The 16,302-nt window shown below is 41.5% G+C and overlaps 1 protein-coding gene across 2 annotated transcripts in view; it reads right to left on the reverse strand.

Annotated features, from left to right (window-relative positions):
- Nucleotides 1-5,344, reverse strand: part of nrp2b (neuropilin 2b) — a 113,446-nt gene extending 108,102 nt beyond the window's left edge. Inside the window, exon 1 of one of the 2 annotated variants that reach the window (XM_007234155.3) lies at nucleotides 4,582-5,343. In XM_007234155.3, coding sequence (XP_007234217.2) covers nucleotides 4,582-4,654 — 73 coding nt within the window. In that variant the 5' untranslated portion in view covers nucleotides 4,655-5,343. Of the gene's footprint in view, nucleotides 1-4,581 lie in introns of both variants that reach the window. The other variant, XM_022680251.2, reaches the window with a different exon arrangement.
- Nucleotides 5,345-16,302: the final 10,958 nt, after the last annotated feature.

Genomic DNA, 16,302 nt, shown 5'->3' on the forward strand with positions numbered 1-16,302 from the left:
ACATGCGTGCACGTAAATGTGGTGGTGGCGTGCGGTGGCTGCCAAAGTCCTACATCTGTGTCTCATCAGCTCATGAGTGTTGTCAATAGTATAAAGAGTGGAGAGGAGGAGGAGAAAGAGAAGGAGGAGGAGGAGCTGGAGAGCAAATCTGACTGTGCACCTCTATCTATCTATCTCTTTCTTTCTCTCTCTCTCTCTCTCTCTCTCTCTCTCTTAAACAACAGAACAAGGTCAGAAGACGTTCTTTTCTACCAAAGACGTGGAGCTGGCTAGCTGGTGGCTCGGTGAGTTATATATTGGAAGGTGGAGAGCCGTTACAGAGGAAAAGCAAAGTGATACTCGGGGCAAAGGGTGTAGTAAAAGCACGGCTGAGCATATGGAAAATGAAATAACCCCTAGGCCTCCGAAACAGCGAAAACAGAACATGACAAATGGGCTTAGCAGGGCTTCGATAAAAAATCTGATGAAATTTTAAACAGATCCTATCCACTCCGTATGCTCTCGCAACGGCCGCCCTTCTAGAGAGCAGAAACATTTTCCTATTCCCCGGAAAACGCAGAGCAGAAAGTACAGCCAAGCTCCCATCAGCCAGCTGAACAACACACACATAAAACATAGCAAAGCCAGATATTAAAGCAGCGCTCGGCTGCTGCGGCTGTGCTCGAGTGCGCGGTATCGGCAGCCGCTCGCCGGTGCCGGACTCCTGCTTGTTTACAATGCCGGTGAACAGCAGGTGGCCAGGTGAATGCATGCAGCTGCAGGTGTGTAATCAACAGCAGCATGGCCTCAAGGTCTGAGTGACCAGACGCTCTGCCAAATCGACATGGTGCTCGGATCAGCAGGCACACTCACAGCGCACGAGTGCACACAAACACATTCAGGCATGTAGGCATAGAGGCATGTATACATAAACTAGGACTGCTGATGTGGACGACAAAATAACAAAGTAGTGGAGTGGCTTTGATTATGTAGAGCACAAACAATGGAAAAAGGGCTTTTTTAAGGGTTCTTCTTAATAAAGGCAGTGTTTTTTAATGTTCACAATGTTGACTGTACAAAAGTAAAGGCAATATAGGACCTCTTTTACTGTAGATTGTTGTACATACAGTCAAAGAACCATGTTTTTGTAAGAGATGTATGAAAGGTAAAAGCCTTTAAGAACATAAAGCATGCACCTTTGTTACAAACAGAACTGGTTCTTTGTGGAACCAAAATGATTCTCCAATGAAATCTCATAAAATGAACATTCAACAGTGAACGGTGGAAAATTAGCTGTTTTGGATTCATACAAATGTCAAATTTGATCAAAATATCCACATTTAAGACTGGAACTGTGGAACTGTGGCTTGTTTATGCACACAGCAGCCATCTGCAATATCAGTAGCCTAACACAAAAAACAACACTGTGATTGATGATGATCATCAATATATTGTGCCCACCAATTTCCAAACATAAACACATAAATCTGCTAAATAGCCAGAAATGTTACCATAGGGCAGTAAAGGAAGGAGACAGCTGCGGCTGATTGGCAGCAGCCAATTTTCAATTTCCACTGAGTGGATGTCAGCTGATAATTAACTGATGTTTAATCACAGAGATGAGCAGCTTAAGTTCTTCTCCCCGCTCTGCTGCTGCTACTGCTGCTGTGTCCAACTGGACTGACCACTGCCTCTCTCCTGGAGCTCAAATTTTGTTCCCTCCAGCTGCCCAAGTAAATCCTGAGCCAGGCTCAATTGGAAGCCTGAAGGAACAGAATAGGAGTCCAGGGCAGAAACAGGCAGTGGTCAGTCCACAGCCCACCAGCATTCAGCAAGCCAGCCCACCCCACAAGCAGATGGCCAAATGATTCTCTCCCTCACTATCTCTCTCTCTCTTATTCTCTCTCTTTCTCTCTCGCATTCATGCATCCAACACAGCCAATCAGGAGCATAACTGGACTAATGAAGCGGTTGTTTGTGATGGTCTGATAGCCAGGCTTTCAGAAGGACCCCTGAGGAGAAGCCCCTCGCGGATCACACGCCACTGCTCCGACTGGCTGCCAGAAAACCCACATTTGGCAAGAGACAAAAAGGAAAGAATGAAAGAAAGAAGCCTTAAGAAGCTCTAAGAAGCCGTACACTACGCTAAAAACAGCTATAATTACATTTATTACAATTAAATTACATTTAGGGTTTATTTCATTTACAATTGCAAAAATGCTCCAGACTTTTTAAAGCAGCCTAAAAATGTATTTAACACCTAACATTTAACAAAACAACTGTGATACATGTTTACTAATATAACTACTATACAACTAATATTACTGATGCTGTGCTTTGAACACAGTGGCTATATAGCTCAGCAAAAGTATCTATGAGCCTTGGTTGTGCTTTTGAGTTCTCTTATTTAAGCCCCTCCAAGCTTCAGCATTAACAGCACTTTACAGATCCAGACCAATTTTATCATTCACATATATGAGAATAAGCTCATATTACTGATGCCCAATGAAAAAGAGTAGCTTCATGTTTGTTCATTTTTTTTCTCCATTGTTTGAACCCTGTTGCAGCGCTGTACTCTGTGTAAATAATTTTGGATGAATGGGCCAATAGAAATGTTCTAAAATAAGTTTAGAAACAAAATCTCATTTCACAATTAATTCCATTCAAAGTTAAATTGATTTTTGCCATTTGGGGATATTCATGTTTTTAATAGACAGCAACGATATTCTAGCATCATTGATGACAAAGACACCCAGCAAACAAGTCTGTCTTCAGTTAGATTAGTATATCTCAGAGTTCAAATTGAGTATAAAGAGAGAACTGGTGAATTTTGAGCCACTAAGAAACTGAGAAGCCCACTTGCTGAGTAAAGCAGATGTGCACACTGGCTGTGGGGTTTGATGGATCAGTCAGAAACCCCAGTGCTGAATAAATTCTTGATGTTTTGTCAAGTGGGTCCCAAAAACAGACTCTGGAGTTTGTTGTGTAAGTGAAGTGCAGGGTGATATGGGTTCAGTTACTACTCTGTTCTCAACCATATATCTTTAGGGTTTAGAGATGACCAGCTATCAGCTCTGACAGAGTGGAGCGCAGGCAGGGAACTGGAGACAAGGGAACGGGGGGCAAGAGCCCCCTGAGGAGGGCAAAAGGAGAGCAGGGCATCTGCCCAATGCATTACACAGAGTGTGAAGTCTCTAGTGTTTCATTTACACTTAATTAAGCTTACAGGTTATAGTGCCGTTGAAAAAAAAAAGCAGTTAAATCATTAGAAATAAAAGTGTTTTTTATATTTCATAAAAAAGCTTAAAAGTTAGCTATTATTAACAATTACTACAAGTACCATTATGACTAATAATAATAATAATAATAATAATAATAATAATAATACTTTAATAACCGTTAAACTATATACTTTTATCCTACTTTTAACTAAAAGTTTAAAGCGAGCCCTCCTCAATTAAATCAAACGTTTTTAAAACATAACAGTCTGAGAACGTTAGCTTTTGGCTCCCGAAACGTTCTCGTTGCTCACTCAAAAAAGCTTTCTTTACTTAAATAGAACGCTCATGTTTGCGTATTATGGTTCTGGAAACGTTCCTCTAACGTTTCCCTAACAACAACTGACTGAAATACTTAAGATAACTTGCAGTAAACGCTATTTTGTTAGGGGCATGTACAAATACACCGGACACGTTTCAAGAAAATTCTTGTAAACATAAACGTATGACGTTCGCTATACGTACACTGTTTGTTTTAGACTTTTCAATCTTATTGGATCATGAGAAAACCCTCCCGGGAACGTTAGTGTGACTTAATAATTTAAGTAATGTTTTGTACACCTTCTTTGTTTGCTCGTTTTGATGAAACATTAAGAGAACGTTAGGTTGTGTAGTTGTTTCAGGAACGTTGTCGACTTTTTTTTTTGTTTTAGAACAAAATAAAACCAAAATCGCTTTGACGGTATTGTGGCGTGGAAGAGGAAGGAGGACTCGTGAGACGTCACAGTATGTTATTGTTTCCCAATTATCACTAAAGGGGAACCCAAGTCAAACGTTATGGGAACGTTTAGCATTAGCGTACCTGGTCCGAACGCGTAAAGCGCGGTTCTCGTGTGTAGCCCCGCGTGCAGCCCTCAGTTTAACGAGTTAAACGCGGACGGTGAGCTCAAACACACTGAACGTGTCGAAATCGCTTAATGTCCTCACGGCCGTGTTTAACAGGATTACAGTGTGTGTGTGTACTGTGTGTGTGTGCGCGCGCGGGGAAACACCAGTTGCCTTGCTCCCCTCTGCCAGAGAGACGCGTGTTTAAACCATGCTGGGCTAATAACACACACCAGCATGGAGCCTCGAGCCCCCTCTAATAAACCCCAGTCTTCAGCACAGAGTTCAGCTCAGATACAGCCTAGACTAAAGCCCTACCAGCTCATGAACCCGGGAATTATAACGTTACCAGAGATACCGCGCGCTTAACATTAAAGCAGCGTGCCGCGCGCCTGCCTTCCCCACTGGAACTGTAAGGTTAGCGGTTTTACGCGCAACTGAAGCGCGCAGCTGTAGCGTTTTACGCGCGTGCAGAAAAAAAACAAGACCCTTAACTTACCCTCATCTCCGCGAGCCAGCCAGGATAAACACAACACCAGTAAACATCCACTCAGTCTGCTAGATAAATCCATGTTGGGGTAAAAAGCCGTGGAAAGTGCTCTGGAGCTGGATCCCGGTCTCAAGTAGCGGATGAGGGGCTGCTCTGCTCGTGCTCAAGTCAGAGAGAGCCACACATGCTGCTCTATTTCTCTTTCTCTCTCTCTTTTTCTTTATTTTTCTTTCTTTTACTCTTTCACTACACTGGGGACGCACGAGTAAGTACTGCTCCTGCTGATGCTGCTGGTGTTGGTTCCACCTTTCATGAACCCACAGTAACTTCTGCTGCCCCTCAACTCTGTCCAAAGAGGGTCCCACTCACACCAGCACTGTCAGATCTGAAAGTGCAGCCCAGGCTAGGCATTAGTCTCTGAAGACTTTGCAGACTTATCTCCTTCAGCTTCTGAATCTTCTGGATCTCCAATCAATCCAAACGTCCAATAAAATCGTCCCCAGTCCTTATTTTCTTGTTTCCCCCTCTCACGTTTTGTCCTCCTTTTTCCTCTTAAAATAGGCTTTAAAACAAATGAAATAATAAAGAAAATTCGTATTAAGAATAATAATAACAACAACGAAATAACACAACTGCACGTGTAGCTTCGTGTAGAAAACGCGTAGAGAAAACGTGTAGAGAAAAAGACAGCGGGTCCTCCTCCTCCACAGCTCCGCTCAGCTCCGTCTCCAGCTTTCCAGCACGCTACACTGTGAGACACGCAGCGCCGTTTTTTGGTGCTTTCCCCCACCACTTACAAGGAAAGTCACGCCTCCTGCGTTTTGATTGGTTGTGAGCGCCATAACCCCGCCTTTGGATAGGAGATTGACGCGAACCCCACGCCCCTCACGCTTGAATTGGCTTTGGAGGGCTGAGATTGGACGCAATGGATCGTCCCCTTTGCTGGGACTGGCTTGTAGAGCCAGCTTTGCTACTCTAGGACTGGTATTAATTTGCTCTGCTAACCAATGTACCGGGTGTATTCATCAGCCAATCGTAGAGTAGGTGGGCGTGGAGTATCTCTGAATACGGGTGGGTAAGGGAAAAAAAAAAATCTCCAAAGCCACCTCGTCTCGCCTCCATCCAGTCTTCTTCCATCCAGTGATTAAAGAGGAGCCAGTCTATAAAAGAAGAGCAAGGGTGGTGGGGCAACATTATAACATCAAATATTGGTGGCAGCTCTAGTTCTAAAGAGTTGTAAAGATTTCTAAGGGGTTGGAGAGATTTTCTAAGGGGTTCTAAGCGTTTTATAAGGGTTTTTTAGAAAGTGGTGGCATAATAATGTGTAATAATGGGGTTTATCTATCTACTGTATATTCTCTGTATGTTCCCCACCTTATGCAGTCTTCCCTGATGGAGGTTTTGATGCAGTGCTTGCCTAGAGTCAGAAACATTCCTTATACCTGCCCAATTGCCTCAGGCCCAAGAAACTTTGATTAAAATACAGATAAAGCACAAACTTAAAATGCTGAGCAATGGTTTAAAGCACTATATAGATGCCAGGTGAAGGAAATAGGCATGCAAATGCTTAGCTGGGCTGGAATTAATGCAAGTATATCTGACAGCAGGCCAGGAAATGAAGGGTGAGGCAACAGGGGTGTTTGGTGTCAAATGCCAAGGAGAAGCGAGAGAAGGTGAAACAAAAGCTAAACGAGCCATGACGAGAGAGAAAAACACAGGAGTCACAGGAAACCTAGAGCGATCCGTTGCTCTTATGATTGACTTGCCGCTGAAGAAGTTAAAAAATAGCCCTTCCACCAAATGCAAGAAAGCGCTGGAAGGCTGCGCAAGTTCCCTGTTTTAGTAGTGAAGTAATGAGAACAAGAAGTGTCCACACGTACCGCCTTAACCACCCTCTAATTTAAGACCCCTGTGGTGAGGGAAAGCGTGTGTTGAGAAAACACTACGGAGATAAAAAGAGCCTCCACAATAAACAGAGAAAGAGGGAAGTTCTAGTTTTGAGAAAAACAGAAATAGATAAAAAAAAAACTTTGCGCACCGCACCACACACATCAAAGCTCTTATTCTATATCCATAAGAGTAACCCAAACCAACTATCATCTACTTGTGTGCACCGCACCCATTGCTCAGGCTTTACACGGGCCCCCAGTCTCCCCTCTAACTATACACACAGAGACCTTAATGACACAGCAATCTCAAGCAGGGCCCAAAATAAACTTCTCTGAAAGCTTCTCATCCTCAAGCACCCTGACCTGCATGCGACAGATGTACCCCGCAAGGAGACCACACGGCAACGAGGCAGGAGTCTCACAACCACAGTAAGGTTACCAGCCCAACTGTAGACCACAAGCAGAGCAAAGATTTGAAGATCATCTGAAGTGTCCATCAGCTTCAAGAGGTTTGTATATAGATAGATAGATACTTTATTTATCCCGAAGGAATAAATAAATCATATGCTATGATGCTTTCTGCTGAGGTTGTTTCTTTGGTTCATTTTTTTTTCAGATTATACTTCACGGTACTCATGCAACTGGTATGACTTGAGGAAACCAGAATATGTGGTTTCAAATGTACTTTTCACACAGGTCACATTCACTTAAAGAGGAACAGAGAAGAAGAAGGAACAATGTGTCGGCAAATGCTAGTCAGTCAGCAGGATGGTTCCTCGGGGGGTCCTATCTCTACACCCTGACTCCCTTATCTGTGTCTTTGAGTGCTGGCTCCTGCCCAGACAGAGCGCCGAGCTCTGGAGGCCATGCTGACGTTTGACCCAAGAGCTTCAGGCTGTCAGCAGCAGTGCTGACAGAAGTTGCCCATGTTCACTGTTCTGCGATCACTTGTGGAGGTTCTGCTGACACAGAAGGTGTCAGGATCTAGCAAGGAGCCACTGATCCCCAGTCAGTGTGAAAGAGTCTTCTACTCTGTGTGTTGACAGCAGAGCTCTGGCTGTCTACACACAACTCGACCCTGCAAGGACCTGAGATCATCCATCTTTAGAGCTACTGGCAGGCCAGGCATGAAGATCTCACTGAGGAACAGTGGAGGCTCTGTGGTGGCGGTGGGGCTATCCATGCTCTTAGTCTCACAAGAGCCAGGAACGGAGAGGCCGCCCATGGGTGTTTTGTAGTGAACCAACTTTACGCTCCCAGGACCAAACATATTTCTGGCATCATCAGATCTCCAGAGCTTTTCAGATGCTGGGAAAGTGTACATGATCGTGGCAGTTCCCTACAACGTCTTAAATTCTGGATGTATCACACAGATTAGCACCCAGATCCAATTACCTCTGCTAAGCAGCCATGCCACAGCAAGGGCAGCTGGGGTGGGCAACAGAACAGGGACCGGGCAGTTGCTCAAGGCTCCTGCAAGCTGCAAAACGTGAAGTGATGTCCACAAAATACTTCCAAACTGATGATGAACAGGCTTGCCATGCAAGAGAACTGTTCTGGAATGGAATTTCAAACCAGACATTCCATGGTAGGGCAAAGGGCAGATACAAAGCAGTGCTATCAGTGTTTACATGGTATCCTCAGTTTCCCTCTCCACTCTTATCTCCAAGGCTTCGAGCATGTTATTGACACAGGCCATGTCCACAGGCTCACTCGTGCTGAACCAAGGGTGGGATGCTCGGTGAATAGCGTTGTAAAGAAAACACAGCGCCAATCATTCTCTCTTTGATGGTCCAGAGAACACATATGGCTATGGATGCTTTTGGCCTCCCCACACCTTATCTAAGAATGCTTCAGGTGTCAACATCTTCTTGTTTAAACACACACAGGCTACACACTACTACACACAAAATGCACTCTTCGCTAGACTTCATCAGAAATTTCTACTGACCTCACCATACCTCACCAGACGAGTAAATCAGCACGTCAACAGTACATGGGCATGAGTGCCAATTATTTACAACCAGGCTCTGTTGTTGATGGATGTTTTCCTCCCTTTATAGTTTTAGGTCCATTCTGCCATTTCTCACATTCACTAATCTTCCCGAGCTGTATCTGCTCCTCTGAATTTCAAACCCGTCCACCAACCACATTCACATCCCGGCCCGATCGCCTCCTCCCTGTCTTCTGATCTATTCATCATAGTACACAGGCCTTGTGATGTGTGTGTGTGTGTGTGTGTGTGTGTATGTGTGTGCGTGTGTGTTTGAATGTGTTTGTGTAGTAGGCCTTGATCACAGCGCAGTAGATCTTGGGCCCAGTCTTCGCAGGAGAAGCCTTTTATTTGCCTATTTACAGGCGCATGTCACTGCCGTTGCCTCTGGCGTGATTATCACTGTAGGATGAAGCGGTGTCCGGGGGTTCATGCTCTACTATAGTGGCTGAGGAAACAGCAGAGCTCATTATCTACAGAGCTATCCGACCCCCCTGAGGCCTCTCTGCTCCGCACACTCACATTCATTCAGTCATTCAGCCCGGGGAAACACCTAATGCGTGTGCCGCAGGCCTGGCCACGCTGGAGGAACTGAGCTGGATGGCCGCAGAGACGGCTATTGGATGGACGACGGTCGCTTTTCACAGACACTTGATGGAAAACAGCTTGTGGAGTGGAGTGATTTGGATGATTTAGATGGTTTAGATGATCGGTGGCCTTCCTTGTGTTTAAGCACTTCTGCTCATAAATAAATGGGAAACGCTGACAGAAAAAAGGATAATGGACAAAGTAATCAGCAGCATGAGTGCCAGTCACACTTCTCACTTCTCACAGTGCTTGCCCCTCGTTGACTCCAAGGGATCTGCTGCAATACTGCTTTGATCCATAAGGGGGCAGCGGGCAGGTGTCTGCCAAGGGAGAGACTGGAAAAGCTGAGTGGTCAAGGATGACCAGAAAACTGGAGAGAGACAAAGCCCGGACATGAAAACAAACATCCCTGTCAGAGTGGAAGTAAAGAGGCATTGATTGATTACATGTGGAATTATTTAGTGTCTTCAGAAGGAGTAGAACGCAAATATGAATCAGGATTCATAATTCCTAAGCTTCCAAAGCCAGATTTAGCTCATTACTGTACCAGGCTGAATGGAGATGATAAGTGAACGATAGGATGGAATCCTAAACATACACTACAAGCCCGCAAGATCCTGCAGTACCGGTAATCTTGCATTCAATCATTACTACATTTTCAATGCCTTTCTTTGTTTCCCCTCCAGCTATTTCTGCTCTCTCAGTAGTCTGCCTGTATTTCCTCTAACACAGTTTTCGTCTCTTTGATATGGAATTTCATTTGCAGAGCTCTGGATCTGCTCGTCCGTTGATGCGGAGCAATAAACAGTGGGTAATTACGGTGAGGGACAGGCAGAGCTGGGGGGAGATGACAGGAGAAAGCCGGGTAAAGTGCCCGAGGTGCATTTACTTTTCTTCTATTCCCAAACGCACACATCACAGCTACATATCTCCCAATCTTGCTTTTAATTATGTGCCTTTACCTCAATGACGGCAGTGAGCAGGGGGAAACTCTTTCATACACACTTACACACACACACACACACACGCTCATTACAGTGTAATTGAAGCGCCTGGGGTGAGCGTCCTCGTTGCCTGTGCTGGTATTCACTGATGAGTTTCTGTGGCTTTGTGGCCTTCTCTCCTCATCAGGATTGCTGTGGTCATTGATAAGCCCAGGGGGCCGGAGGTCAGGGCCCCTAACACTGATAAGGCTGTCTGTAGAACCCCACTGGGCTGATTGGGATCTGAGCAAGCACAGAGACTGAGGGCAGTGATGGAACACTGATCAAACAATCAGAGCAACCTAGACCCTCCCCTTTACCTCCTTCTCCCCCTCTCCGCCCCCTCTCTCTCCCTCTCTCCATCTGACTCTCCTACAGCCGCTTATCTAAGGCCTAACACGCTCCCTGGGTCCCTCACACTGCTCCAGCACCTTTATCTCCATCAGTATTCTGTTCCTAATTAGAGGAGTGGCCTTCGCTCACCCCTCTGTATGCAGGCCATTAGTTTGTTTACAGTAAAGCTTTTCATCCAAAGAGTACACAGAAAAGACAGAGACAAGTAAGTCTTGTGACTCCGGCGTCCACAGGCTCTTCCCCCATTCGTCTGCTCCGAGTTCTCTTTTTTTAAACTGGTTAAAAAAGGTCAAACTGGTTAAATTTAAAATGGATTCACAGCTTCCCCAGTATAAAGCTTCAAATTGTGGTGTTACACTATATGATTCTCCCCCATATTTATGTATACACACATTAATTCCATATAATTTGATAACACCCAAGCACACTATCAGCAAAGACATCCGTGAAAACTATCCCTCCCTTATTGCACAAAGTTGCCCTGAGGCAACAGAAAGGAAAACTGAATTTCCGAACATACAAAATAGTAATAATAATATTAATAAAAAACCTTAATAAAAGCTGACAAAAGTTGTTCTACATGCAGATATGTGTTATTCATCCTTAATTTCATTTTAGATGATAATACCAAATCAAATAATCTTTTCATCTTCTTCCACCCTGAACACCTGTGACCAAGTTCCAGAAAAGAAGGTCCCACCTTTAAATGATGTTTGATAAAGATTCTTGCAAGTTATTGAACTAGTATTTGGTAGATTTTTAAGCTCTTTCTGTTTGGCTGTAATGCGATTTTAAAAACTGGCTTACTGGCTTTGAAATCTCAAGGTACTGTACTGTATGTATAAACAGTGCTTTTTAATAAAGTACCTGTGCAATTTCAAAGTTCACAGTAGCTTGTTTTAAATGTCAGGGCTCTGAGAAAAATGTGTGGAGCTACTTTGAGCTACTAGTTAATAGTGTAAAAATAGTGATTTCTTTGCATGGGCAGCGATATGCCCCTATCACTACCATTGTAAGCCTGTTGGGAGAATCAACTAAAAATGCTGTATTTCAAAATGCCGAGGGTGAATGGAGGTGGAATATTTGACAAAAAATTATACTTGTTATAATATTTCACTACACATCAAGTCAATTTCACACTGGAGTTCTCCTTTAATCATACAGATGAGACATTAATCATTAAATCCTTCTCAAAAGTCGACAAAAATGCCATATTAAAGTTTGTACTCTTTAACAAAGAGACAATTAACATGATGAAAATGTGGATATTTTAAAGCATAAGTTTAAAAATGTATTATATAATATAATAACTATCAGCATTATCAACAAACATACTCAAGCTCTTTAATACAAGTAAAGAGTTTGCTTTACACACAAAAGTAAGAGTTATAGAGGTTTTAAACATACATTTACATCTAGTACATTTAAGTACTGAAAATTATCTACATTATATCATATACACCTCATTAAAGCGATTTACATTTAAAACATGTTACACTGGTAGGTGAATGTAGTGTTTTGTAGAGTCTTGCCCATTGACTCCTCCTTGGTGTATTGTGTAATGAGCCTTTTTCAGTCTGAGTTAAGAAATGTTGTCCTACACCACTTGTCCCACATGGGGCAAACAATGTAAATGCTAAAGTAAATGCAAAAAGTAAAGTTTCTTCCTAAGGGATTGTGAGCACCATCTGTTTACCTAATGAGTTTTGAAGGTGACATAAATTCACATTCCTTACTCTTTCACTTTTTAAAGACAGGGTGTTTGGAGACAATACACTGCAAACATACAGTTTCACTGCCAAACTTATTGAACTCTCAACCTATATATATATATATATATATACAATTCACTGTAGCTAGGAGAGTGCTGTTTTAGACACAGTCTGTATGTAATCAAGACATCTACAGCTCTGGAAAAAATTATAGGTATATGTTGTTTTATTCTATAATCTACGGGCAACATTTCTACCAAATTCCAAACACAAATATTGTCATTTAGAGGATTTATTTGCAGAAAATGAGAAATGGCTGAAATAACAAAAAAGATGCAGAGCTTTTAGATACTCAAATAATGCAAAGAAAAAAAGATTGAATAGATCGGAAGTCAATATTTGGTGGAATAACCCTGTTTTTAATCACAATGGTTTTCATGCGTCTTGGCATGTTCTCCTCCACCAGTCTTACACACTACTTTTGGATGGATTTTTACAGATGGATTTGATTGCATTTAACAAAAAGAATGTTGGTGAGGTTATGAAGGTGGATGATAAAGTACTGGGTGAAACACTCTTGGTATCATTCTTGGTGGCTTATATATATCCATTTTGAGAACCTATATAACTGGCATCAGGCATGGAGATAACAGGTTGATGTTGATCAGCTGTAATACTTCTTTCTCTACAGAGATTAGACAAGCTGTGTTTGTGCGTTTGCACATCTGTATCAGCAATACTGTTGGTGCAACTCAAGTTATAGTCATGAATATATTCATTAGAATCTATTTATCTATGTTTTCACTATAACTCAGTGTGCTGTGTGGTCACTCATTTGAGGTAGTGTTTCCTGTTGAAGATGAATGAGCAGGTGTGGGTGGGTACATTTTACACTGATGTAAATTTGAAGGGAAAAAAGCTAAATGCGTGGGAATTTGGCAGATATGAGAAAAATAAATTAGAGAGGGTAAAATCTCCTGGTCTTTGATGTTTGGAACAAGTACTTTGCAGGTCAGCATAAAGATGTGAGGACTAAAACATGTGTGTTCTTCTTGGAAATATAATCAAATAAGAGAACAACAAAAATTTAGTTTCAATGATCCTTGAGTCAAGTATAAATTTCTTTAAATCATACTCACAAACAAAATAAAATAATTATACTTTAAAACCTCAGCTACATAAAAAACAGCAGTAATGATTGCAGGTTAGACTGACCTGTGTTTCACCATGTTTAAAAATATAAAACTAGATAAAGCAGCTTTAAATCAATGCTATGAATGTAATTAATATTTAGTGTAATCAAAATTCTCACTACTTACAAATCATGATTCACTTATAATCATATATTTTTTAAATGGCTCGGTTTTGGTCTTAATTGTCATGACTGGGTAAAAAAATTAGCCCGAAAAGAAGGCCCCCTATCTGACACCTGGTACAAGGCATGTTGCGATGCTTATTGCTACCTTACACCCCACCAACAGGCTACTTTCACACCTTGGACTTGCGCCATTTAAATAGCAATGGAGTTTACCAATATATCTACGCCAATGGGTGTAGTGGTCTGGAATTAAGATGTGTTCAGGTAAATTTCTGGCATATTGCTATCTTAGCAACAGAAAACACAGGTGCGCTACTGACTGATTTAAACCCTGACAACAGTCATCAGTCAGATGTTCATTGCTATCTATACACCTCCGCTCAATACACACACAAGAACACACCGCAGTGAGAAACTCCAACTTTCCATCAACAATAAACAGAATACAAAATAAAATAACATTGATGTTCCCATAAACGATCTGCTCACGCACCTTCACAGCGTGAACATGAAGGCCAGTTTCCTCTGCTGAGAAGCACAGAAGCGCTGCGCCGTTAAAATATCATTATGCAAGGAAATGGAAAGTAGCATGCTGATTGTTTTATTTCACCTTATGCCCAAAAAAAAACACTCATGATTAATTAAAAGAATTAGTACATACCTTTTGTGCATTTTGTGAAGCGCAAGGCATATTTTTTGCCTCACGATACCAAAGACACAGTGACACGCCCTAAATCAAGCTAAAGGCTTGCCTATAGACTACTAAAAAGGGCCATACGTGTCTTATATTAAATTTTCTTATATTTGCCTGCTAAAGTTAAGGTTTTAAGCTTTAAGAAATGAGTAAACATATTTATCCTAACTTTTCGATATTAAAAAAAATTTAAAAAGTCACAACATAACAGGAGGGCTACTCTTGTAAAAAAAAAAAAAAAAAAAAAGGAAATATAAAAGTATGTTAAAATTAGGTAAAGGATCCTAAAAGTACATTGTCCATTGAATATACTTTATATATATTTTTTAAAAATCTTGGCATTAAATACTGCTTAAAGTTTAAAGTGCACTTCATTATATATTTTTCTCCCACTAGCATTAAGATGTACACAATATGCGCATCAAGTGTGTTAAAAATGATGTTTAAAAAATACATACCTAAATCTACTTAAATGTACTTAAGTTTGCAGAAGTTATATTAAAAAAGCACTCAAAAGCACAATCTAATGCTTTTTGTTGCATTTAAATATAGCTTAATTACAATTGAAATATACTTAATTTGCCATAAGCTGTTCCAAAATATTAAAAATAGTATGTATGAAAGTACATTTTAATGTTAATGTTAAACGTGTGTAATTTTCCATGTTAAGTATATTTAAAAATATATACTTAAATGCTCTTTTCTCTTACAAGGGTTAGCCTGCAATGGACTGGTCCTGTACTAATAGGAGTATTATGGCCTTGGGCCCAATGATTCCGATAAGAATATGGAAGGATAACTGTATTCAAATACAGTATATTACTAAAATACTATTATTTCAACCACTTGCAGCCCACATGCACAGAGCCAGATCATAAAGAACAACAGCAACAGTGTTGTTTCACTGTTTATTTTTGGCTTGATCTGAGTCTAGGAAACAGACACACACAAGAGAATTAAAGTAAAGCTGAGCTAGTTAGTTAGCTAAGTTAAGTTTTAAGGCTTAAAAGTGACTGTAGTGACTGTAGTGTAGCTGGCACAGTTTAGGTGAATCCCTCTCCTGCTTAAGGTGGGAGAGAATCTCTAAGACTCTCTCTGCTCTATTGGCAGCCTCCTTCAGTGCCTTGCCAAGGCTCTAGTGATGAGTAGAGAGAAAACCCCTGACAACAATGTCATATTTCACAAGCAACCGATGGGGAAGGAAGAGCAAAGTGTGTCAATATCAGCAGATTTGCTTTTTTCTATTTTTTTTTTTTCGCGTGTGAAATATTTTTGGAGTTCTGGGAAAGGCTGAGGATAGTGATGATAGTGCATTACTGCTTTTTGAGTAATACAAACAGCATAATGCAGTGCTAAGCCGGCCAGGCTGCGTATCTTTAACTCAATACAGCATTATCCATGACAGACCATTAACATCGGGCTAGCACGGACCGCGCCGAAACAAGCGGCGTCGCTCAGACATCATGCTTCGGCTTATAAAACCCCTTTGAACACATCTATTCATAAAGCACTGGGGACATTTTTGCTGTGTGCTCTGAACATTTAATCAAGCAGAGTAACCATTTGTGTAATCAATTTGATTAATAAAATCTCAAATAAAGCTTACATCTGCGTTTCCCCCCTTTCCTCAGGCCTATTTCTCACTGTGTCTGGGCTGAGGTGTCTCTGAGCAGTAAAAGCAGATTTACTGGGTGTCTGACGGTCCAGACCACGTGAGAGAGAGCTGTCTGTTGTTTCTGTGCAGTGGAAATGAAATCAGGGGGGGTTTAGAAGCCCCCAAAGCTCCACAATCCCACTCAGGTTTTTTTTTTTCTTTCTTTCATTTGTAAATAAATAAATAAATGAAGAATGAACGGCGGGTATCAATACCGAAACAATCATGTCAAAACTGAAGCTGTTTGTCTGGCTCTTGATGTGGTTTCAGATATGACTGTTTCTGTTGTGATTCATTTCGCAATTAAATCAATAAACGCTGCCCTTCAGCTATACTGACCCATTATATTCGCTCTGACATTCAAACAATCTGTATCTTAAAACCATCGCAGATTTCTGAAAAGAAACTAACTGTTTAAATCCATATATAGATTTTCATCGTGCGGAACATGCTGTTTCGAAACGCTACAAGATTATATATTATATAGCGATTCGAGGCACTTCACAGTGGTGTTTGGTGTTTTTCTATGAGTGGAAATTTACTTT

This window comes from Astyanax mexicanus, chromosome 11 (assembly GCF_023375975.1).
Source record: "Astyanax mexicanus isolate ESR-SI-001 chromosome 11, AstMex3_surface, whole genome shotgun sequence".
NCBI classification, from domain to species: Eukaryota; Metazoa; Chordata; class Actinopteri; order Characiformes; family Acestrorhamphidae; genus Astyanax; species Astyanax mexicanus.